General features: G+C 37.4%; 2 protein-coding genes and 1 long non-coding RNA gene across 3 annotated transcripts; 2 read left to right on the forward strand and 1 right to left on the reverse strand.

The window, feature by feature from the left end:
• The first annotated feature begins 1,679 nt into the window (after window positions 1-1,679).
• On the forward strand, window positions 1,680-14,672 carry prr14 (proline rich 14). The gene is made up of 11 exons (XM_008416339.2): window positions 1,680-1,760; window positions 3,430-3,459; window positions 3,572-3,763; window positions 3,892-4,054; window positions 4,129-4,194; window positions 5,624-5,664; window positions 6,046-8,538; window positions 9,266-9,407; window positions 10,574-10,683; window positions 11,174-11,242; window positions 14,127-14,672. Exons 3-11 carry the CDS (start codon window positions 3,621-3,623, stop codon window positions 14,458-14,460), a joined length of 3,561 nt encoding a protein of 1,186 aa, XP_008414561.1. The 5' UTR covers window positions 1,680-1,760; window positions 3,430-3,459; window positions 3,572-3,620; the 3' UTR covers window positions 14,461-14,672.
• On the reverse strand, window positions 14,580-19,349 carry LOC103468937 (uncharacterized). The gene is made up of 4 exons (XR_534272.2): window positions 18,729-19,349; window positions 18,435-18,510; window positions 17,481-17,692; window positions 14,580-15,962 (listed from the first exon to the last, which is right to left on the reverse strand). It is a non-coding gene; the product is annotated as an uncharacterized LOC103468937 (long non-coding RNA).
• A 1,343-nt stretch (window positions 19,350-20,692) lies between these two features.
• On the forward strand, window positions 20,693-24,619 carry rusf1 (RUS family member 1). Its single transcript, XM_008416340.2, has 14 exons — window positions 20,693-21,138; window positions 21,215-21,292; window positions 21,739-21,853; window positions 21,943-21,988; window positions 22,063-22,095; window positions 22,182-22,287; window positions 22,575-22,676; window positions 23,359-23,429; window positions 23,514-23,698; window positions 23,779-23,836; window positions 23,916-23,980; window positions 24,061-24,183; window positions 24,271-24,336; window positions 24,412-24,619. The coding sequence occupies exons 1-14, from the start codon at window positions 20,989-20,991 to the stop codon at window positions 24,495-24,497; spliced, it is 1,284 nt and encodes a 427-aa protein (XP_008414562.1). The 5' UTR covers window positions 20,693-20,988; the 3' UTR covers window positions 24,498-24,619.
• The last annotated feature ends 386 nt before the right edge of the window (window positions 24,620-25,005 follow it).

Genomic DNA, 25,005 nt, shown 5'->3' on the forward strand with positions numbered 1-25,005 from the left:
TTGGAAATAAAAGGAAGCGCCCATTAAAACAGAATTAGGTTTCATAGGGAATTGAAATTTGAGAATGTTGTTGATCAGTTAAATAGCATTGAGGGGAAAAAAAAGAAGATTTTTCGTTTTTTAAATAATACTGGGATCATTATGAGAATTTGAGGTATATTAGGATCCAATAGATGGCAGTAGTGCAACAATAATGGATGCAAGCTGCTGTTGAAATCTAAAGAAGAAGAAAGCGCCCATTGTCATTTAGCCCATGCTAGTAGCAGACATTAAGGATCAGTTACCGTTCGGAAACTACTGTAATCAGTTCATTTAAATCTAAACTTGGCAACTTTTTCTTTTTCAACCGTAATAAATGTGATATTCAATTGACCTGTTATGACTCAAATTTTGGGTGTCCGCCCCCCTCTGGAAAACTTAGAGCAGCTGAAATATCTACGGTTTATTCCCCTGTGCGGCTTATACGTATATGTTTACTGTTTGTTTTACTTTGGGGGTGCGGCTTATAGTCCAGAAAATACGGTATTTACTTCATAAATAGTGTTATTTCCTGGATTTTTTTCTGTGAAGAACCCAGAGAGGGTTATTTGATTGTGCTTTCTGGAAAACAATACATTTTTACATTTAGGCACTGCTGCAATCGTTACACTTTTTCTGTTACAAACTGACTCCGGCCCCCAGCAGAGAAGGGAAAAGTTATGTGGCCCTCACAGGAAAAAGTTTGGGGACCCCTGGTTTAGAGTAACGTCATCCTAAAAAGCGAAATCTAGTTAATGGACTCTAAGATACAGCTCACTTTAGATTTAGTCGGCTATAAAAATTGCCTTAGTCAGTTTTCCTACTTTGATCTTCTAAAACAAGTCAAGATCAAATCTACCCGTCCACAAACAAGTTCTTAATGTTTCTTGTAGCATCACACATGATAATTGATCATAGTTCACTGGAAAACAAATAGTCCACTCCCATTATTTCACTTTTTAAATCAAAATCTGAATTTTGTTGAAACTTCCTTGGTTTACTAAACTGTTTTGCCTTTTGTGATGTCATTGACCCAAACACACTAAAAGAATAATTATCTTCCTACCCCCCATTTATTGTGCTTTAAAACCAATTGTAAAGTCCTGCAGTTTAAATTTAATTACTAAAACATTATTTCTTATTGTTGGTATGTATTTTTTGTATGTTATGACAGTCATGAGGCAGCCAGTCAGAGGCCTCTTCAAATTGGTTGCGAGATTGACTGCTACCGCAGATTCTTCCTCCCTACAGCATCACCAACAAATCTGTAGATATGGACGATACAAGTTACTACAGCTTTTAATTTAAATAAAGTATTTTTTGAATTGAACTGAATGAAAATTGTCGATCGAACTTATTTTGAAATTATATATTTATTTTAAATTAATCTTGTGGTTAAATGTATTAGTTTTCTGATAAAATGTTTGCAGTATAATTTTAAAATATTAGTTCACTCGAGGGCATGAAGAAAGAGCAACTTTCATGTTTTTCCAGTCGTGCTCCTCATTGGTTGCCCTGAACCAACGACCCTGAAATTCACGCTGTGATTGGTCAGATTTCAATAAGGCGTTTCGGGCGGAATCGAACTCACGTTCTGATTGGTCGGTTGGTCTTGTCTGGTAGTTAGATTTGTAAAGAAACGGATACATTAGCGACTCGCTGCACGGCGCCGCCGTCCGTCCGGCATGTCTTGTTTACGGCGGGTTACGAATACAGACCCACGGTCAAGTTGAAGGCTTTAGGTGAGTTCAGCTAACGGTATTTGTTTTTATTTAGTGTAACCGAGTGAATCATAATGTGGTAATATTTCCGCTCATTTTAAAGACGTCATAGAAAGCTTTGAAAAATGACAGTTCCCGGCTACGACTATTACCTGGTACTGCAACTGATACACATATGGAGTAGCAAAACTGTGGAGTATATATGGAGATGCAATAACGCTCTGCCTTCATCAAGTTAAAATCATTTAGACGTTGCAATTTTACTGTATCTAAGGTGTTCGTAGGAGTATCGAGTTATTTTGGCTTGCTAATAAAAGTTTGAAATGAAGAACATTCCTTCCAGCAATTAAACGACGCTCCATTTTGATCAGACCACTGGTTCGGTTTTACTTAAAACTCTCACTGAAATGTTCCGGTACCAAGCTGTTTGTGCTATTCACGCAGTTTTATTTAAGTATAATTGAGGTGTGTAGAACCGCCATGCGGTTGCTGGATGCTGATAACTTTTTCCCTCTAACCCGGTGTGGCGTAGGTCACTTAAAAACAATAAAACACAAAGAGTGGGAATAAGCTTTAATTTTAAACACCAGAAATAAAGATATGCTTAAGAAAAGTTTGTGAAAGCCTTTTGAAAAAGTCTTTAAATGTAATTTTAGTATAATTTGAGCAATTAAGATATGTTTAAAAAATTAGGGCGCTCGTTGGCTAATTTTAAATTCCTACTATTTAATTTGGTCGGTTTTATTTCATATTTAATGTGTACTTGCGTTTTATTGAACTCATAGGAAAGTTAGATGTTGTAACAACATTTAAAGGGTTATTGTAGATGTTGATGGCTGTGGGCAGGTAACGTCTCCTGCAGCAGTCTGTATCACATCAAGTTTGAAGAGTCCTCTGACTGAAGACGCTGTTTTTATTTTTTGAAGGGTTGCTTTCAACGAGGCAGAAGAGTGACACTTTTATGGTAGATTTTCAGATTTTCAAAGTTTTTGTTGGTGTTGAACACGCTCAGAAATCTGCAGTTCAAAACAAAACATGTCTGCCGTTGCAGGTATAAATTATTAGTACTTATGATGGTTTGTGTCTCTTTAAATCTCAGATGTTGTTCAAATCACTGTTCGGTTTTTGTGAACATATTAAAGGCACGAAACTGAGAGAAATCCATTGTTGCTAATTGCAGTTGCGTCACTACGGTTAGCCTGACTTTCAGAGTCGTAGTTCAGGAGTTATTTAAAGCTTTTGAGATTCTAATCATCCTAATTATCTAAGGACTTTACATAAAATCAGGAAAATTATGGACAACCCTTAGAAAAACGGTGTGTCTTCAGTCGGAGGCTTCTTCAAATTCGCTGCTATACAGACCTCTACAGGAGAGCATTCATACTTTTGTCCATCACTAGCTACAATAACTTTTTAAAGGATTTTAAATTATGAGTTACAACAACATTTCATTTCTCTTCAGGACCATTAAAGTGTTTTTGAATTTGAAAACAATACCCTGTTGCCACGGTTACGCATCATAACTTTTTGACCTAAACAGAAAATATTTGAAGTTGTAAAGCATAAAAAAAATTGACAATGTATTAAACCAGACTCTTTTTAAAATTATTTTCTTAATTTCCTTTTTTTTTAAAGCCGTACATGAAATTTTACAGTTTATATAAAGTATACTATTCTGTTTTGATTTCAGAATAAACTTGCCATCCCTGCCTTAAGAAAAGTAAGCATCTTCTCTGGAGTCTTGGACTTTTTTTATTTATTTTTTTGTTCAAATGTGACGCCCTGCATGTTTTTTTTCCGTTTGCTTTGTTTCCGTCCCACGTGATTTGCAGAGACCTGCAGGAAAAGGAGAAAGACGCTGAGTGAAAGAGAGCAAATGGGATGTTGACTTTCCCCTCTGACTCGCTCTCCCAAGTAGTTTGTCCAATGGATGAAGATGCTATTCCCCCAATTCCCGTGTGTAATGCGCCCCCCCTCAGTGACCCTCCGTCACCTCTCCTCCCCCTTTCCTCCGTCACCCCCAGGTATGGTTGCTGCTTCACCTGCTGCTTTCTTCTTAGCGGTTTTTTATTTTTTTAATTTTTAAAAAGTTTTTTAACTTATTTTTTCTTCTTTGCGATAAAGAAAGCCATATTCTTAATTGTGCTTTTAGCTGTGCTCATGACGGGCCGTCCGGACACCGGAGGAGCGGCCGCATCCAGGACATCAGAGCCAAAACCCCAAAAAAGCTGGACTGCTCAGACATCCAGGCTGCCGAGATACAATCCGGACCGAATCCGTCCTCCACAAAGAGGCAAAAAGAAGCACCAAACATGGTACGTCGATTACCTTACTTAAAAAATAAAATAAACTGCTTCTACTTGAGCACTTCTGCTCTTATGCTGTGTAGGTACAAGCATCACAGTCAAAGCTGCAGAGAGGAGGAAGAACACATCTGCATGAGGAGCCAAACAAGGTTTGCTTTCTTTCCTTGACTTCATATAGTTTTAACAGAATCAGCTGATTTGGAACCAAACTGGTCAAGTTAAAGTGTTTAATGTTCTTAATTTGTCTTTTATAAAAGCTGTGTTGTTATGGTGTGCGGATTATGAGGTGTGAGGGTTAATGAAGTGATTTAATCCTCCTTCACGGTCTGCTGCATCCGGCATAAACAACCAATCTAGTGTCTTATCTGACCTACTAACAGACTCATGATATTACGCAGTCATTCATTGACCTCATTTCCTCGTTTAGGAAATTTCCCGGTGGGTTTTGAAGCAAAGAGTTTGGTGCAGAACTTTTAATTTGTTGTAGATGTTCTCTAAGTAAGGCAACATTTGTTTATATAGTATAACCCGAAAGTCCCAAACTTTAAACCTCGAAAAGACCAACAACCAAAAAAACATGTGTAATCAAAATTTGATTTTAATTTTCTGCCACAAAGCATGAAGTTAAAATATTTGTTTTAAAAATGTAGTAAGCAATGTTTGCTGGAAATTTATTTGAATGCTAAATGTTTAGTTTTAGCCTTGTCACAGTAAAGCAATTAATAGCATGATAAAATAAAACAAACTCAATCATTTCCATTTGCATAACTTATTGTTTTCTCTGTTTTTCTCTAAAACTGGATGACAAAAGTTTTCAGTTGATCTCAACCAGCCCTTTTTTATGGACAATTTTGCTTACATAGACATAATAATAATTCATTTTATTTGTTGATTTTTGTTTATTTGTCTTCTAGTTCATTAGAATTTAAAGTTTACCTTTGAGAATGTGTTCTTGCATTATTTAGCCATTTTTACCATTATATTACTTGAAAATGGTTTCAAAACAACTATATTGATTGCAGAGTAAAGAATAAAGTTGTTGGTGCAATCCTTAATTTAAACATGGCTTTTCTGACTCTGAGTTTTGCGTTCTTTTTCTTTATAGTAAGCTGATTTCATAACGCTTTGTTTTTAATCTAAACCAAAACGAAGGTTTCTTGCATGTATTAGAGAAACTATGCGTGTTGTAGACGCACATCCTTAAAAAGTCTGAAATTCATGTATCTAAAAACGAGGCCTTAAAATGTTTTAAATTCATTAGCAAATAAGTAATTTGGACTTAAATACGTTAATCACAGATCTTAACTTTTGTTGTGTCAAGTTTTGCGCCGTCTGATCCAAGCAATCTCCCTCAATCCTGGGATCAACTGGAAACTGCTGATCTAGGAGAGAAACGTTAGCCCGCTTTATCCACTTAAACTGGGTTTTAACTTGTGTTTGTGTAAGGGAGCATTCATTAAAATATCGCTGTGTCTTTACCTTTGAGCCTCAACAAGTTTAAGCTTCTGCACAAATATTCACTTTAAATGTGTTTTTGTTGCAACTAAATCAACAAACTGTTTGTGTATTTATTTGCAGCTTGGGTTTTCTATCAGATTTACAGCAGAGCACCAAAATGAGTAAGTGTGAATTACTCAGCCTACATGTCTGTGCTTTTCCTCTTAATAAATGTTTGTTTTTTCCAAAGCCGGGGAAAATATTTACTAAATGAAAATGTGTTGTTTTCAAAGCAAGAGTCGTCTTTTTTCTAGAGCTGCAGCTGACAATTATTTTAATCTGATAATTAACCAAGTAATTGGATGAAAACCACACATTCTGCAGATTCTCCATTTAACTACTGGAACTTTTTGTACAGCTTTGGCTTAGTTACTGAATCGAGTTTTTCTGGCATACTTTAGTTGGTATACTCCAATTAACGATATTTGATTACTGAATTAGTTGGTGATTATTTCAATAATATTTTTTTTTCAGCCATGCTTTTTTTCTACGTAATTTTCTAGGTGGAAAAACTCGAAAAGCACAGAGAGCGAGAACAATGTCTCTCCTTTGGAACCATTTGTAGAGCAGACGATGCGAAACCCTGACGATACCAAACCTGAAATGGACGCATGCCAGGAGTTACCTGAAATGGACGCATGCCAGGAGTTACCTGAAATGGACGCATGCCAGGAGTTACCTGAAATGGACGCATGCCAGGAGTTACCTGGAATTGGCGCATGCCAGGAGTTACCTGGAATGGACGCATGTGAGGATTTTGCTGGCGGCGACCTTGGTGAAGACGCCTCGGTCTCGAAGGGATGGGTGATTGGCCCTTTCTTTCAGTCCCTAAAATCAAAGATGGCTAGCTTCACTGAGATTGTCATGACTCCTGTTAAGCTCTTCAGAGCCACCAGTCCTCTGACCGCGGACGACGTGTTCGAGGCAGATGACGCGACTGACGTCGACGCATCGGAGAAAGGCGACAAGTATCAGACAGAAGCACAAAGTCTCGTTGACTCTGCGGAAACAAAAAGTGAGATAAGCACCGCACCCACAAAATCTAAAAAACTGCAGTTTAATGAATCAGTTTGCAGGACTACAGGCGGTTTTGAATGTGCAATAAGTGGGGGAGATGAAAACTTGCCTGACGTTGTGCCTTTGGTTTGTGTTGCTTCCGAAGAAGCCGGCGAACCGTCTGGCTCCTCTTTCCTGTTACGTAAAAGTGCCTCGCATGAATCAGACCTAAACGTTTACACCGCTGTGGAGGGCCACAAAGGCAAGCTGTCCAGCGTAAAGCCACTCTCAAGACGAGACACGGGAAACGGATACGAGTCGGTTGAAATTAAAGACAGAAATCAACTTCAGCTCGACGGCCTCGCCACAAACAAAAGTCCACTGAAGCCTTCTTTTGATGCAGAACAGATGGAGTGCCAACAAATCCCCGAGATGTGTTTGGTGTCAAAGTTTGCAAGAGCAAAGAGGGGGCTGAAGCCGAACTGTGTTTCCCAAGACGATGTGAAGAGGAAGATGAGCATGGCTTCAGGAGGAGACGTGTTAAAGGGTCCAAGAACGCAGAGAAAGAGAGGCGCAGATGAGACAATGAAACCGGTTAATAAAAGGCAGGTGGCGTCGACAAGAGCGACCGCAAAAGCAAAAAGTGAACAGGACAGGAAGGATTGTCTGGAGAAAAGCAGCAGTGAGTCGCAGAACAATTCAAAATGCAAAAGAGCCAAGCCCAGTAGTTCCTGCAAACGGCTCCCGATGATATCCAGCGATGATAATCTTATGGATGTGGAAACTACCGTGCCTAACCCGACTGCAGAACAACCGGTGAAGAAGCGGTTGTCTGTAGTTCTTGTCCGTTCCGACGAAAAGGAAATCCCACAGGCAACCAAGTGTGGGAACTCAAATAAGAAGCAATTAAAACGCAAATCGACAAATCACACGAGTTTAGAAGTGGAGAGCAGTTCAGTGTATGCCTCGTCGCATGATGGGTTGGAACCGATGAGCACGGGTTTTAAAAGCGAAGACGCATCAACCGGAGGAGAGAACCAGCCGTCCAAGAGACTCAGGAACAGCCTGAGGAGCACTGTTAAGTTCTCAGTGTTAGCCGAAGAGCAAGAGAAAACCAAAGAGAGCCAGTCAAAAAATGGCAGAGGTAAAATCTCCATGGACAAAGTTATTTTTGGAAGTGATCCCCAACTTCCTCTGGTCCATTCTGGGCTCTTGAACGAGGAAGATAAAACTGTTATGGAAAATGAACAGAGGAGTTCTGCTGCTAGGACAGGCGAGACTTTTCTCAAAGCCTCTGAAATCAGTAACTGTAGTCCAAGGCCAAGCATCAGGCTTGCTGACGTGAGGCGAAGGAGGAAAGATCCCCAAAGGAGGAGATGCCGGGTTCTACATAGCAGGATGAGTAAAACCGAGGAGGGATCCCGGTCCGTCACTGTGGAGGACGCAGACCTATCCGCAACGCGCATGCGCTCTTCAGAAACCAACATCTCCAGGCGACTGTCGCGCAGCTACTCATGCCCAGACGTTCTCATCCTCCATCATGACGACTCGCCCTGGGTTTCCCCTCCGCATTCGCCGCACCACCGGACGCACGCTACGCACCATCACCATGGTAACTTAACCTCCCACGCTCAAAGGTCGTTGCGGCGGGCGCGCCGACACACGGTGTGCAGCGTGGAGGTGGAGAGGGAGATCGCTCCTCTCTGTCTTCGGAAGGAGGTGTATCCGTCCAGAAGATCTGCTTTCTATGACCCCATGACCCACAACCTTTCACCTGCTCATGTACATTCCCCCTGCAGCTCCCTCACTGCTCTCGCCTCCTGTTTCCTTTCAAGCCCTCTCGCTTTCCTTTCCAAGAAATCTGACTGCAGGGCAACTTCTGCCAACGCCGGCACTTCCAGTCGAGTTCCCTCGCCGCCCCCTTCCTCTTCCTGCTCCACCGCTTGGCACTCCCTAGGTTTCACTTTAGGATCTAGTTCTGCTGCTTCCTTGGATCCCAGGTGAGTGATGTTTTCTAGTCTCCGCACTGCAAAAATACCAAATCTTACCAAATATTTTCACTCCGGATTCTAGTCAAATATCTTAGTACACTTGAAATGACACAAAAGTACATTTTCAGCAAGATGTATGAGTCATTAATTCCCAAATATTGATGAAAAAATGCTAGTTTCTCTTGTAGCAAGACATTTTTCCCATGTTATAGGCGAAGCTAATATTTTTCCATTTTCAATATTTTCAATTACAACCTCTTGTTACTTTAAATTGAAATAATATCTGTAAGTCCAGGCAGAATTCCGCTTGGGTTGCTAGGTAACGGGCAGAATTCCGCTTGGGTTGCTAGGTAACGGGCGGAATTCTGCTGGGGTTGCTAGGTAACGGGGCAGTGACTGCTGATTTGTGACTTTTCATCCAGACGTTTTTAAAACGGCTCATTTTCCAGACACGTTAGAAAAAAACACGAGCTTATTGCCCAAAAACAGATGGGTGGATTTTTTAAAGCATTTTAAGGGTAGAAACCCAAGTGAAAGTACAAAAACACTCAAAATAGGCAGTTTCCAAACAAGCTTCTAAATCTTGCTGAAAAGTTGCATATAAGGTTAGCTTTGTCTTATTTCAAGTGTAATAAGGTGTTTGCACTAGAAACTAGACAAAAATACTTGAAATAAGAAGTTGTTTTTGAAGTGTAGGACCCGTTTTGTTCTGATATCGACTCTGGACTCTTTAAAGTGAGAATCCGGCGCCGTACGAGGCGGCGAGAAGGCAGCAGAGCGAGGAGGAGGATGACGGCGAAGACACCAGCTCCTCCGGTCAGGAGTTTGAAGACGCCGGGCTGAGAGAGGAAAAAGCTCTGTCTGACTCTGAAATTAGAGTATGTATGTTTTTTTTTTTTTTTTACTTGAATACTGACAAGTAAGGCTGAAACTCTCAATTATTTTAGTTATTGACTAATCTATTGATTATTAAATTGGATTAAAAAAAACTTGGCACATTCTGCAGACTGTTTTGGATTATATTAAAAATATTTAAATACATTTAATTCCTTTATTAAATGAGAAAATATTGTATTGCATAAAATGCAACAACGTAGCATTTGTTTAGTGTATTCTTGATAATTCGCAGCTAAAACTAATATTTTAAATGTGAAATCTCTGCACTTTCTGCTGACTAACATCAATACAGTTTAGAAGTGATCTATTGATTACTTAGTAGGAGAAAACAGTTGTTTTTTTTATCTTTAATGGAAGATGTATTTATTGTACAGTTTTGGCTTAATTACTGTCATAAATATGTTGTTTTTTCAGCAAATGGCTTTTTTAAGTCTGTGTGCTTCAGTTAACAATTAATCTAACACTAAATTAGTTGACGATTATTTCAATAGTTGATTAATCATGATTAATCATGATTCATCTGATTAATCGTTTCAGCCTTAATAACAGGCTCTGAAAAGTTTTCACACGTTGCTAAAATGTCTGGATTTTGTGACATAAACAAATGAGAAAATGTAAAAAATGGAAAACAATTTATTTTAAAATATGACATAATAATCGAATAACCGATTAAATTCCTCAACATCATTTTTCTCTCCTTATTTTCAACTTTCTAGCTGTTGGCTGAAGGTTTTAGGTGAAAAGTGACTTTAATTTAAATCTATTCATAATGTTTCCCCTAAAGTCTAAGAGTAAGCTCAGAACATGCTGCTGTCACTACCATATTTTAATGTGCATATAGTGATTTTGTTATATTTAAATATTATCTTTTAAGCATTTTATTATGGAATTGTGGCCAAAAGTTAAAAATTTGTCTTAATATGTCAAGAAAAAGATACAAGGAAAACATTTTGCAACTTGTCTGTAAACGATGACTTCATCTAAAGGGCATAAATGTTTCCAAGATCCTATTTAGACAGTTGGATTTTATTTCAGGGCCATAAAATCCTCTAAAGTAGAAGTAAGGTGTGAAACATGTGTTTAAGAGTGTTTGGTTGGGTCACAGCTCCCTTCTGCAGGTCGTATAAATGGGATGTTTTTGTTAAAGGTTGACAAAAAACATGAAGAACAAAAAAAGGTTTCGTCCATCCGGATTCGGAAAACGTTGCCAAAACCTCAGACCAACCTGACGCCCATGGGTCTGCCCAAACCAGTCCGGTACGTAGAAACGCTGAACGACCCGCGTTTTACAGAAATGAGTCGATTCACACACATTACTATACTTTTGTTCTGTACAATTTTTCTAAAATGAGCTTTACAATTTTTTTTTATCAATTCCAACAAAGTTTTTATTCATTTTTAACCATTTAATTCTCTTTGAGCAACAGTTTTTATTGCTGTACATGTGGGTCAGGCATCTGATTAGATATCTGCTCCTATCAGCCATTTTATAGTTTGCCAACAGATCATTTATTGGTGCCATTTTGTTTTTAGTTCAGAGCCAGACTGCCACTTTATGCTGTTGATTTGACTTCAGCTTTTACGTCCAAAAGAATCTTTCAATTCTTTCACTTTCTGACAGTTTAGCAGAATAAAGTACCTTAATGCCACAGTATGCAAACAAAGTTGAACAGTGGCTCCCTGAGAAGCTTTGGGTTTAAAATAAATCATGATTTATATTGATTGTTCTCTTTCTGTGTCCCTTCAGGGTGAAGAAGAAAGACTTTAGTTTGGAAGAAATTTACACCAATAAGAATTTCAGCAAACCCCCGGAAAGGTAAGAACAAATCATGTTTGTTTTTGTGTTTTTACATAGAAACCATTAATCCAGTGACGACACTTAAAGGGATATATTTTGCAAAATTCACATCTTGCATGTTGTTTTATTTCCATTTGACTCTTAACTGCTTCTAAAAACAACCAAAGAACTTTAAAAAAACACAGACGTTTTTTTTTGGCAATAAGCTCATGTTTTTTGGTGTCTGGAAAATGAGCCTTTTGAAAAACTTCCAGATTATTAAGTCACATTTGACGTTACATAGCAACACTACCGTGCCTAGCGCCGTTACCTAGCAACCCAAGGGGAGCTACAGCATGTTTGGTCAGCTGGTTTTACCGCTTTATGCGCAGTATTCTTGTTGGTTATGCAGGAGGCTCCACTTCTGCTTTTCAGAGATTTACAGTTGTATAATTGCGCATCTGTTTGCAGCCATTTTTACTTGCGAGTGTAAACGTTGATTTTACGGGCCAGCAGCAGATTTAAATAAAATGTTACAACAGCTGATTGTGAACTGAGCAGACTCAATTTTAATGATCTAAGAATGATTTAGTGCAAAAATGAAATGAAAATGTTTTGCGTAGACCTATCCTAACCTGTTCAAGGAAGAATAATTGGTCACCTGTTGATGTGCATCTTCAAAGAGCCGTCCATGTCTTCTTTGGAGCGGAAAAACCGCAGTATTTATAGCTCTCTGTGGCGTGTTTGTGCAGCGACGGGCCAGAACCGCACCAGTCATCTGTTTAAATAACTCCTGATCTGCTCTTTGAGCATGTTGCCTTTCTGAGCAGACTGCTGGCAGCTTGTCGCCATGGGTGGGAGTGTGTGTGTGTGTTTTTATGTATTCTCTAATAAATAAAAGAAAGTAACTAAGAAGCAGAAGTACTGCTGAAGGCAACTCCCCCTGATGATGGCAGCTTAAGGAAGAGCAGCTGATAAGTGCCAGTCTAATCTGTCTCAAATGTTCACCACAGACATAATGGCACATAAGCTTGTATAATTACTCGCATAATAACCTATTTTTAACACGAGGAGCAGCTGTAGTGACTGATTCTTTCATGGTGATGTAATTAATCTCCAGTTATCTCAGAGTCATGAAGGCAGTTTTTGCTGCCAGGAGTGACTCATGCAGTTGTTGGATTTACAGGATAATTGCTTTTCCACAAGGTTCTGGATTGGTTTTGATTGCCTTTTTCCTGAATTAGTGTTGCATGTTTGACACTTGAAACCATTTTTATTTTCTCTGAAGTTGAATCGGATCAAACATCTCCTGTTTTTACGTCAGTTATAATTGTCAAATTTATTTCTATTTCCCAAATGCCACTAAAATGAGCAAGTAACTATTATTTAGTAATTGATTAATCAATTAATTCTGATGATTAATTGGATAAAAATTATTAATTTTTAGAATATTTAGCCTTAAAACCTCAAATGTATGCATTGGTCTCTTTAAAATCAACTCTGAGAAGCATGATGGTTGGACTTTCCCGTCACGTTTAGTTGTTTGAACAGATAAATCTGGTTGCTTTTTGTTTACTGACGTCTAAAACTTTTAAAAGTGACTGAAATCTGCTTCTGTTTTTGTTTGATCAAAGACATTTAAGCTGATAGAAATAAGCCACAAAGCTGAAGGTACAAAGTACCGATATCGATAAGGTACAATGACCGTATTGATATGCTGACTGGTGCAGGATATAGATATTATTAAAGGCTTTATTTTGCAGTAAATGAATAAAAACTGCCTCATAGTGGTGCATTGCACTTAGTAGTGTTTCAGTGCTGGACTATGACCACAAGCTCTTATCAAACTGGTCTTTGATGAGGATTAACTTCACAACAATATTTATATTTATTCATAAAAATAGTTTTATGTATCAGGACATAATTAAAATAATCAGTTCTTTACAAAAACATACTACTTGCTCCAGACTCGTTATCTATTCAACAGGAAATGAAAAGTTCAGGACTAGCTGAACTGATTTTTGCCAGTAAAATGTCTAACCAGTAGGTGGCACCAGAGTAATCAGCTGCATTTGTCTACGGCCCATTCATGGCTGAAACATTAAACGTGAAAAACTGAAATAAATCGTCAGCTAATTTAGTAATCAATTAATCATTAACTGGAGAATACAGACGCTTTAAAAAGGACATTTACTGTTAGAACAACGTACTGAGAGCAGTAATTAAGTCAAAACTATGAAAAATCAATTCATTTTGCATTTGGGATAGAAAATAAATCTTTTTGTGTCTGTAAATATATTTTACAAAGAAGTGCTCAAATGGCAGGTTTAGCTTCACCCGGTTCTAATTCTGCTTTTAAAAAAACCTATTGGACAGCTCTAGATATTATAATCAGTTAATCAAAAGCCAACAGATAAGCACTGCACTGTAATGAGAAGTTGCGAGTTTCCTTTGCTAAAATTATCAAGCGTTCCCTCAAGGAATGCTGTGTTAAATTTTAGGCAATTAAATGTTTTTATTTTTAAAAGGAATCTATTTATTCATTTGCTTCTTTGAATATATTTTTAATGTTGCATAAAATAATCATAAGTGAGGAAAATCTGCAAAATGTGCCAATTTTTTCATCCAATTAACCATCAGATTAATCGTTAGAATAATCGTCAGTCAATTAATCGTCAGTCTAATCGATTAATCGTTAGAATAATCGTCACAGTCAATTAATCGTCAGTCTAATCGATTAATCGTTAGAATAATTGTCACAGTCAATTAATCGTCAGTCTAATCGATTAATCGTTAGAATAATCGTCACAGTCAATTAATTGTCAGACTAATTGATTAATCGTCAGAATAATGGCTAGAATAATCAATTACTAAAGTAATAGTTAGTTTCAGCCCTAATCCCATCAACTGATTTGTCTATCAGCCGCCTGGAAACCATTTTTGAGGTGCCGCTCAACCGCAAGAATGGGTCCGAGTCCTGGTTCGGCCCGCGGCGTGTCAAACGGTTTTTGGAGTTCCTGGAAGTGGGCGAGGCCAGAAAGCCAAAGAAACCTCTGGTCGGCGTTGGGAAGACGGGTCCGTCCTCGTCCAGGCCGAGACGAGGCGGCTTCCCCAAAGACGAGCCGTCCCTCAGCGTCCAGGATGTGGACTCCCTGCTGTGCTCCAAGCTGGACGAGTTGAATCTGTGGCTGATCCACGACCAGAGCGACGAAAGAGAAACGGACAATGCTGTTCCTGTAAGTGCGATCATGACGTAATGTCGCGCCGGTCCGTGTTGAAATGTTGTGGAAAAACTCCAGTTAAATAAATCTGTAGCATTTGTTGCCTGCAGGCTGAAGAAATGTACATTATAGCACAAAAATGTCGACTTGGAGAAGTTATTTATACACATTTGTACAGATTGTTTTATTTATTCTACAGTCAGACTGCTCGTATTGGTCTTAAAGTAAATAAAACAAATTCTCCTTGATATTCTGTACAGTATTATCACTCGTCTTGATGGTTCTGTTCTCTGGCTTGTATTATTGTTCTGAACTGAAGTATTCATCCCCTTGCAGCATCTTTGAGTTATAATGGCAGCTATTTGTTTCTCTATTAAAGGCTATATATCTATAACTTTTAAAGATGCTAGCGAGAGATTTGTATTTACAATAAACTGTGTTTGTAAATATGTTTTTTTTTATTTTTAATGTACAATCAAATCAGTTTCCAGCAGCTTGGACTTCGCTTTACTCAGCTCAGGGCGGAAACCGATTAATTATTTGGGTTTGAACTTTCCCACCTGTGGCCTTTTCTTGTTTTTCCCACTGAAGTGCATGGAAAAGTGGGCGTGTCAACGACCAAGTTTATCCTTTTTTTTGTACATAAGTACATTAAACTGTAGCCGTTTGTTGCTGTAAATGAGGTTGCCTTAACTGTAAAACCTTTGTGAGAATGAATCAGCCAACTTGATGCTTAAAAATATGTTTTATTATAAAATACATCGTTTGTATAAAAGTGCAGTACATGTATACATTTAATAAAAAAATACAGGTGAAGTAACAATGCAATAATGCCAAGATAATGTCATTTTGAAGCACTGCCATAATCACCACTATGCCATTTGTTTTTATTTCTCAAAGCCCAAACAAAATGTTTTATCTACTCTTGTATTTGTGATTTTAGTATATACAGTAAGAATTCACACATTTCTTTTAATAATAAACTATATTCAGGAATGAGTTGTTGCAGAGCTGAATATAAAGGTGCTTTTGAAAGTTTATCTTGTCTCTTTAGGATTTCCACTAATATACATCCAAGTATTCAGTTTTTCTGAATGTGTGGAAATCTTGAAGAGAGGTTAAACTTTTCAAATTGTCAAATTTAAAGGCAATGCTGGATTTTATAGTTTCATTTTTTTTAAATGAATTCGTCCGTATGTTGAATAAATATCACAGGATATAAAAACATGAAAGCCGTCTGTTTTGTTTCCGTTAAATACTGGAGAGATAAAAGTAGAGGTTGTAACTTCTAATGATAATAAATCATCACAGCTTTGTTTTTGTTACTTTGCTCCATAAAATACAAAGTTGTTCACAGAATCGTTTTGTTTTTCTGCCGAAGTCGTTTAGTCTTTCAATGTCAGAAGATATGAGACGAAAACTATCACCACAGGAATGAGGAGAAGGATCCCGTAAAACGTGACAATGGAGATTATGCTGTACTTTTTCGCCTCTTTTGAATACTTTAGCTTTTGTGTTTTGTTCTCCTCTTGGTCAACCTGAGGAAAAAAGAAAAAAAAAACAAGATTAGTAACCAAAAGCTGTTAAAGACGCCCAGCAGGGCCGGTCCAAGCCTTTTTGGGGCCCAGGTAGATTTGAATTTGGGACAATTTCAAATTGCAGTGACGTGAAAGTGGCGTTTTAAATATTTGTAGTTCTTAATTGATCCAAATTTTTTGAAAAATTGCTGTAACTTTTCTATTATCAATATTTTAGTGTCAATTTCATCAACATGTTTTTATCAAATATAATTTTGTTTTTTATTTTATCATATATTTATCTACGCTGCTGGAGATATTGTGAAGCAGTCAGCTGGGGTTGTTGTGAATGTGCTTCATAAGTAAACTTGGACTTGACTTTGATTTTCACAACGGTCACGACAAGTTTTGCTGGATGATAAAATTTTATTACAATAAGTGACGATGTTGTTTTGAGACTATTTTCAAGTAATAAAGTGGTAATAACAGTATAATAACCCAAATACATTCTCCAAAAGATCAATAAACTTTCAATTCTAATATTTAACACTGGAACTGAATAAATATTAAAAATAAATAAAATGAGAAAAAGGATTATTTTTTACATTTCATGTAAAATGTGAACCCCAATCTACAAAAATGAACTAAATGACTTTTATCCATCCATTTTCTTGCACCCTTTTTCCCTCAGTGGGGTCGGGAGGGTTGCTGGTGCCCATCTCCAGCCAACGTTTCGGGCGAGAGGCGGGGTCACCCTGGACAGGTCGCCAGTCTGTCGCAGGGCAACACAGAGACACACAGGACACACAACCATGCACACACACACTCACACCTAGGGGCAATTTAGAGAGGCCAATTAACCTAACAGTCATGTTTTTGGACTGTGGGAGGAAACTGGAGTACCCGGAGAAAACCCACCATGCACAGGGAGAACATGCAAACTCCATGCAGAAAGACCAGGGCCGGGAATCGAACCCAGAACCTTCTTACTGCAAGGCAACAGCTCTACCAACTGCACCACTGTGCAGCCCTAAATGACTTTTATCTTCTTACATAATTATAAACAGTTGTAATAAACAATACTGCTGTTGTGGGGCTTTGAGTAGAAAATGGTACATTGAAACCTTCAGTTCTTTTCCCTCAATTTCACAGTAAATTCTACAAACTTTGATGGAAAAGACAAAACCTGGAGTGGGAATGGCTTTTAGTTAGAGTTTACAGATTTAATTCACTGAGCTTGAACTATTTTGTGAAAGGAATAATCACAAATTTCAGTCTTAAAATGGCGAGGAGCTTGATTTATTTTCATAGATTGTCTCTCCGATACTAAACTGTGACGGACCAGAGACTGTTTCAACAAATATGTAAAAAGAAATATCTCTTATAAAAGTTGCATTATAATGCAGTTGAAAATGGTCTGAAAATAACAATATTATAGTTTATTGCAATAACTTCTGCGAACATCCTGCATAGAGGAACCGAAACCAACACAAACTGGATTTAAAGTGTAGAAATGAACCCAAATGACATCAGGAGTACCTGGAATGAATTTTCCAGTGCTTTGTATCCCACGCAGGAGCAACCGCAGATAATGCTGCAAATGGCCAGTTTCCTGTGGTTTTTTATTTTTTCCTTGTCCTTCCTTTGTTTCCTGTGGTGCTTTGTATTATGTTCATCCTCCTTCTGCTCTTCAGCTGAGCCAGGTACGGAAGTCAGTGGCATTGCTTTTTCTATATCGTCCTGCGACATGCCTGCAAAACAAGACACGTTTTTCAAGTTACACTGGCAGGTAGTAATTCTCCTAAACAGCCGATTTTTTATGTCACTCCCTCTGATCAATATGCTTAAGTTGCATTTCATTGTCTTCTGCCACAAATAAAATGAGCTGTGATCATTTTGAGCATGTTGCTCAATGATCACGGGAGTTTTTGAAGTCAGAGAGGTTTCGGTTTGTCACATAAAAGTACCGGGGCTTTGCAACAAGATCAAAAAACAAAAAAAAAAAGTGGACAGACTTGAAACAAACAGCAGCCTGCTGGGCTGGTATGTTGTCATGGCAAAATTGAAAACATGAAATTCAAGTTGGTGTTTAATCTGAGCTTCAATCGGACACCGACTCAAAGGGACGCCAGTGTTTTGTTTTTTGTTTTAGGAAAATGTTTCTGAACTTGTGTAATATTTAACAGTCATGTGAATCAGTTGTCATGAGAGTCGGTAACGTGGTTTCCTTAAATGTAGCAATGTTTTTATTACCACATTACAGTGGCGCATGCCGTAGGGGCGCCATGACAAAGGGGGCGTCATGACAGAGGGGGCGCCACGTTATGGGGGAGCCAAAGCAACAGAGGAGGAATTAGTTATTATTTCAGTATTTAACATCTAAAATGTGTCAGAAAGTACATTGTTGCGCCCCTGATTAAGCATTCCTCTAATCAGGCTCTTTTTAAAATTATTATCTGATTTTCTATTTAAAGTTCCAGTTAAAACACAAACCTGGTGATTTTTGACAGGAATCTCCTTCTGAAGTTCAATCAACAGATCGATAAAGCAGGATCGGCGATTCTCTCTGCTGATGAAAACAAATGTATGTCTTAAATACAGCAGTGATTTATTACTCCATCACGGTGGCACAAAAAGCAGGTATATAGGGGCGTCGCAATACAGGGGCGCCGCATTAAGGGAGAAAATTGTTTCTTTCCTTTAAAGTGTCAGAAAACATATACTGTAACGAGACCTTTTTAAAAAAATATCTGATTCTCCTTTTAAACATTCAATTAAAACACAAACCTGGTGAGTTTTGATCCACTTCTAAAGTCCAATAATCAGTTCAATAAAGCAGGATCGGTGATTGAGCGATTCCTTCTGCCGGTGAAAACCGATGTCCGTCTTCTAATGGGTAAAAATCTCCACCTGTGAAACCAATCGACTCCTCTGACGGTATGACCGGAACCGGGACTGAAACTGTGTTAAACCTCCACGCCCTCTTGGCTAGACTTTTCTCTCCACGTCCACTTGTCACACTTTTTTCCCTCCCTTGAGTTTTCCTTTACTTCCTGTATTTGTTGTCAGTCGCTGTGATAATAAAAAAAAAAAAAAAGGCGAACTAATAGCCCAGCTCTACCCGGTTCACATTCCTGAGGCAGCCGCCCAGGTGTGTCGGTACTTGCAGCGGCTTAAGGTGAGATAAAGTTCCCCGGATTGCCTCAGTGAGGTTTAAAATTAAACATTTGCCTCTCTGATGCGCTTCACACCGAGTTTTTCCACTCTGAAACTGGTAGATTGTCCTGGTTTCTTTTCTTCCGTCTGCTCTCTAACCTATAGAGATAAGACACATTCACACCCCGTTGACTCAGTGATGGCAGAAAGGACATTTTACGCAGCCGTTCATCGGGTAAACAGCAGGTAGAGTCGCCCTGCTGCTCATTAATGATTGCAGCGGAAGGACCAGATTCCTCAAAGTCCAGCGAGGAGTCAGGTTAGGGTCACTGGAAAAACTAAATCCTGACTTTTTTCCCCCCCACAACTCGGTTGGTCTCAAAATACAGCCTTTAAAAATACAAATTAAAAAAAATTCTGCTTTTCATCTCAGAATTCTGACATTGTTCACCTCAGAATTCAGATTTTATTTGTATGAAATCTGACTTTAATTTTTGGATTTTGACTTTTCTTCTCAGAATTCAGATTTTTTTTCTTTCAAAATTCAGACGTTATTTTGAGAATTTTCACATTACTTTCAAAATTCTGACTTTTTCGGAGTTTTGCTGTTAATCTCAAAATTATGACTGTTTTTCTCAGAATTTTTACTTTTTTTCTCTCTCGAATTGTCCGAATCTCACAATTCGGACTTTTTTCCTCCTTACAATTCTTTTTTTTTTTTTTTTTTTTCAGAATTTTGACTTTAGTCTCAAAATTCTGATCTTAATCTTATAATCCACAATAATGCAAAATGTATGCAAAACCAAAATGGTGTCATAAAACACAGACATAAAGTATCACCTCCCTTCTAAACAGCTTGTCAATGTTACACAAAGACGTTTAAATAACTTGTTTCCCCCCTTAAAGAATGAGGATTTCATAACTGTATAGTCGGGTTGTCCTTGTCTGGTTTTATTTTATATTTGTGTGAGAAAAATAGAAAAAAACAGAACAAAATTCTGTGTTCGGGGAAATACTATTTCCACAGCACTGTGAAGCAAGTATTTTTGAGGAAGTACAAACTGGTTTTATAGTTAGACGGATGATTTTTTTTTTACACCTCGATGCAATGCCACCGTTTTAACTCAGAAAATAATTACAAGTAAATAAACAATGAAAAAAACAAAGGGTAAAATTCCTAAATACATTTGGAGTTTGTTTTTGAAATACCTATTGTGTACTATATTCATTTGTTTTTACTTTTACAATTAACGAGAAAAATTAATTTAAAAAAATCCATAAATATGACTAGTAAAATAACAGTACAAGTTTTTACATTTTTCATTTAAACATCACAAATCACAGATTTGTTAAAACTCTAAATTTCCAAAGAACAAAAAGAAAAAATACTCAGCCGGGCGGACAACATAATATTTAGGGCAATAAAGTAAAATACAAACGTTTTTAAAAAGGAGGTCAACTTAAACGCATTTTTAATCTACACAACGGACTTTCTAGTGTAAATTTGTTTAAGCGACATTTGAGTGTGTTATATATGGCTAATAAAACAATATTATTACACCACAATAAATATAGATGTTGATAAAAGCATCAAATGTATCATCTTGGATGCTTATAGTGGTAAAATGGATCCTTTAGCCTAAATAAGCAACAGAAAACTTGAGTTTGTGCTTTTTAAGCCCCGCCTTTCCGTCCGGATCCACCAATGAGAAGTTGAGTAACAACGAGCCCGGATGTAAACACGGAAATACCGTGAAAGAATTGAAAGACACGTCGACGGTGAACCAAAACACTCTCCTTTCATCTAAATCATATTAAATGTTACATATTCCTGTTATTAACAGATTTTAATATCCTTATAATTCACACTGGTGTCTCCAATACACCAACAATGGATAAAAACGGAGGTTTGGTGTTAGCTACTGAGAGATACGGCAGCGGACAGACTTGGAAATATTCAGTAAGTGATGGAGTAATGAAGAGGACGAGGGACGGGAGTGAAGCTGGGTCAAGAGGCCACTCAGTTGTTGAACTCTTTAAAGTAAGCGTCTTTTGTATTTTGTAGTTCGCTTAGTTTATAAAAACTGAGATTTTGACGCTTTAACTGTTGGTTTCAGAGCGTCTTTCTGCCTCAAGGATACCCAGAAAGTGTCAGCAGTGATTATCTTCAGTACCAGTTCTGGGATACTCTTCAGGTACAGCAAATATTTAAACCAATACAGAGGATCCTTTGACTACTTTCGGGTCGTTATAGATACAATAAAGTTTACATTTCTGCCAAAATACTCAGAAAATTTGGAAATAACATCAGGAAATTTCTACCTTCAAAACTCAAAAATTCTTAATTAAAATTTTTTGAGACTCAGAAATGTCCAAGTTTTCTCAAGAATTTCTGAAAATTAGAAATTAAAATGTTTCTTATGTTTTCTGAGATTAATCTCAAAATGTCTGAGTTTTTTTTTCCAAGCAAATTTTTTACTTTTCAAACTCAGAAATTTTCTAAATTTTTTGTGAAAATTTCCAAGATTAATCTAAACATTTTCAAAGTTTTTTGGTGGAAATGTAGTCCTCTTTTTTCCTATCTACAATGCCGTTGTAGGTATCCTGAGCTACCAGATTGAATATTATTTTAAATTTCCAGGCGTTCTCCAGTTCTCTGTCTGGGACTCTGGCCACTCAGGCTTCCCTTAGAGGTGTTGGTGTTGGAAACCAGGAGGCGACTGTAGCTGCAGCCACAGTTACCTGGTTATTACGAGGTGCAACTTTAACATGAGCAACTGTAAAGATAACTTAATAACCATGTTATCAATCTGTCTTATTATTTAAAAGTGTGTGTTATCTGCAGATGGAACTGGCATGTTGGGAAGAATCCTCTTTGCCTGGAGGAAAGGGTAAGTTATGATTTGTGTTTTTGCAGCTTCAATAAATGTTTTTAATGCTTTAAATAATTTTTTCAACACTTCAGGAGTAAGCTGGACTCGGAGGCTAAAAAGTGGAGGTATAAATGAAATTTAATATACTTCTGCTCTCCTATGATTATAGCTGTCACTGTCATAATGATTTAATATTGTAATTCCTTTCCAGGCTTTTTGCTGATGTTCTCAACGACATTGCAATGTTCATGGAAATCTTGGCTCCCCACTTTCCGGCCTGCTTCACTTTGATAGTTTGCACTGCAGGAATATTCAAGGTAAAAATAAAGTATTTACACCACAGAAGCATCTGCTTAGTTTGAGGTTCTGTGAGATCGATATTTCCTCAGGATGTTTTATTATTGTTGCAGTTCTTAAATCTCCAGATAGATATTTCTGATTATTTGGGCTTTCAGAACAAAATAACGTTTTGTCTGAATCCTGGAATTTCTGACACGAATGGGACTCAAGAAAAAAACTTGTTTTCATTATAGATAAACCTGCAGAATTTACCGACTAAAACATAAAATCTGTTTTGTGTTTTACCTGTTTTTGTTTCCTTCAGTCTATTGTTGGCGTCGCCGGAGGAGCAACCAGAGCTGCGCTCACTGTTCATCAGGCGCGCAGGGACAACATGGCGGATATCTCTGCCAAAGATGGCAGTCAGGTAATCTCCCCTTTGGCAACATGTGAATTAAAATGTAAATCATGTTCTGATAGGATGAAATCAAACATGCAGTAAACCAGCTCTCACTGCTGGAAAGTCTTATTTACTTTGGGTGAGTTAAAAAAAAAAAACCCTCATTGTTGAAAAGGCAGCAATTTTTTGGATCAATTTATTTCCATGCCTCCTTTTTTTTTAAATAATACTTTTCATATGCAATTTAAAAAAAATTAAATAATGTTTTTTGTCACTGTGGGCTTAAAAGTGTCTTTAGTACCAGCAGTATTTTCAATAAGGCTACATTTTTAAATTTTTTCATTAAATTAAGTTCTTTATTAGATTTTTTAAAAATGTAGTTATACATTTTGCTAAGCACAAGTGTTTTGTATTTTATTTAATTTATTTTTTGTCACTATGGGCTTAATGAAAAAATATTTGTAAGATATGCAGTGTATATGGTTAAATATATATGGTTTTCTGTCATACTTTGTGTTAAGCACTTATTTGTTTATTTACTGTCATTATGGACTTTTTGTTAAATCTTATTGGTCTGATGTAATATTCTAAACTTAAATGTTGTATTTTTAGTGATAGAGTTACTAAAATAAATGGAAGTTTTCAACAATAACTACATAAATAGAGTAATATAATAAATAAAGTTTGTTTTCTGTCATGTCTTCTGCAGGAGACTTTGGTCAATCTTGCTGGTTTGCTGGTCAGCCTGTTGCTGATTCCTCTTGTCACTGATAATCCAGTGTAAGTTTTGACGTTATTTCCAACTTTTATACACGTTTTATCTTTTTAAAAGTTTAATAATTCTTTATTCTTTGTGTGTTTCAGCCTGACCCTCTCCCTCTTCTTCCTCTTTACTGTCCTTCACCTCTTTGCCAACTACAAAGCTGTGCGTTCGGTTGTCATGGAAACCTTCAATGAGGCGCGGCTTTCCATCGTGATGCTGCAGTATCTGAAGGACAGACGAATCCTGAGTCCATCTGAGGCGAATCAGAGAGAACCCGTATTCCTACGTATGTTAAAACTTTAGATTTTTGTTTTGTTTTTTAGGTGGTTCTTGTTGTGTTATTAATATTTCTTTCATATTTCTCAGAGTTTGGAAAAGCCACACCAGTTAAGCTTGGCGTCAGGTTACAGGATGTTGCTCAGAGGTAACTCCAGAAATAATTTTTACTAACACAGATTAAAACTTTAACTCTGTTTTGACTCATTTTGTGTTTTTTTTTGTAGCCCAGAGGAACTGAATTTGGCTTTAAAGGAAAATAACACGCCCTTCCTGTTGGGAATCAGAAATGGTATTCTACCCTTTTCCACTGAATGACTCTTCGATTTACTAAATTTTAAATATTTTTCAACCTTGTCCTGCTTTTTGCAGGCTGCATTTGTGTCTGTTTGGGGACAGACGCATCAGTTCGTGATGAAATCAGAGCGATGTGCCAGGCTGCATGTGTCAGCAACATGCTGAGTTGCCCAACCGCTTTGAAACCAACGCAGCAAAGTGAGTGAGCTTTTCTGCTCTGCATTTGCACAAGAATTGTTTCAGTGCTTCATTAGATACACATTGCATTTTTATTCTTAATCTAAGATTTGTGGGAAATTGTGCGCGAGAGTCAGAAGCAGATGGACGCACATTTCTCTCCATTCCTCAAAGGTGAGCTTACACAAGTTTGCGTTTGTAGTTTGTGTCTCTGTGAGCGTGATTTGTTAATAAATCTGTGATATTTAGGTGTTAAAGCTGCAGGATGGGACACAGAAAGGACTCTGCTGGACTGGGATGAGTGGCGAGTGGAGTGGAAAACAAAACACAGCTGAGCTGCTTTTTTTCTAAATGTTTTATAATTCATGTACAATGAAAATGTAACAGCTCTGAGACATTGTGGAAGAATTTAAATATTTTTGTATAATTTCTTAATAAAAAGAATGATTAAACTGAGTTTCTTTCTCCACACATATATTTATTTTATTCGAATAATTTTACAACTCATGTTTACAAATGAATTGGATGCACAAGTTTGAAATCATGTTGGGTTTCCTGGTATCCTAACAGACTCAGACATTTGCACACTTTCAGCTAAATTTATTTAGTTTCCTGAAAGTAATTCGAGCAATCAGTTGTAAGAATAATTGATTTTAGCTTGTATTTTAAAATTACAAGCTAAGCTTATTAATTTATGCCCAGAAACCAATCAATTCAAAGCTCACAGAAAATATGCTAAAAGTTTGTTGATTGTTATACCTTGTGTTATCAAAGTGCAACTGTTTTTTGTTGTTGTTGTTACAGTTGCAAATTTCACTTTAAACATATAAATTCTCTAAATAA

This window comes from Poecilia reticulata, linkage group LG8 (assembly GCF_000633615.1).
Source record: "Poecilia reticulata strain Guanapo linkage group LG8, Guppy_female_1.0+MT, whole genome shotgun sequence".
Classification (NCBI taxonomy): Eukaryota; Metazoa; Chordata; class Actinopteri; order Cyprinodontiformes; family Poeciliidae; genus Poecilia; species Poecilia reticulata.

Excerpts from the sequence above, each read along its gene's own strand:
- prr14 (XM_008416339.2), top strand. The coding sequence starts at position 3,621 with ATGTTGACTTTCCCCTCTGACTCGCTCTCCCAAGTAGTTTGTCCAATG. Across the intron at positions 4,195-5,623 it reads TGCATGAGGAGCCAAACAAG|CTTGGGTTTTCTATCAGATT; the intron begins GTTTGCTTTCTT and ends ATTTATTTGCAG. Across the intron at positions 8,539-9,265 it reads GCTGCTTCCTTGGATCCCAG|TGAGAATCCGGCGCCGTACG; the intron begins GTGAGTGATGTT and ends GACTCTTTAAAG.
- rusf1 (XM_008416340.2), top strand. The coding sequence starts at position 20,989 with ATGGATAAAAACGGAGGTTTGGTGTTAGCTACTGAGAGATACGGCAGC. Across the intron at positions 21,989-22,062 it reads CTCTTTGCCTGGAGGAAAGG|GAGTAAGCTGGACTCGGAGG; the intron begins GTAAGTTATGAT and ends TCAACACTTCAG. Across the intron at positions 22,096-22,181 it reads TCGGAGGCTAAAAAGTGGAG|GCTTTTTGCTGATGTTCTCA; the intron begins GTATAAATGAAA and ends ATTCCTTTCCAG.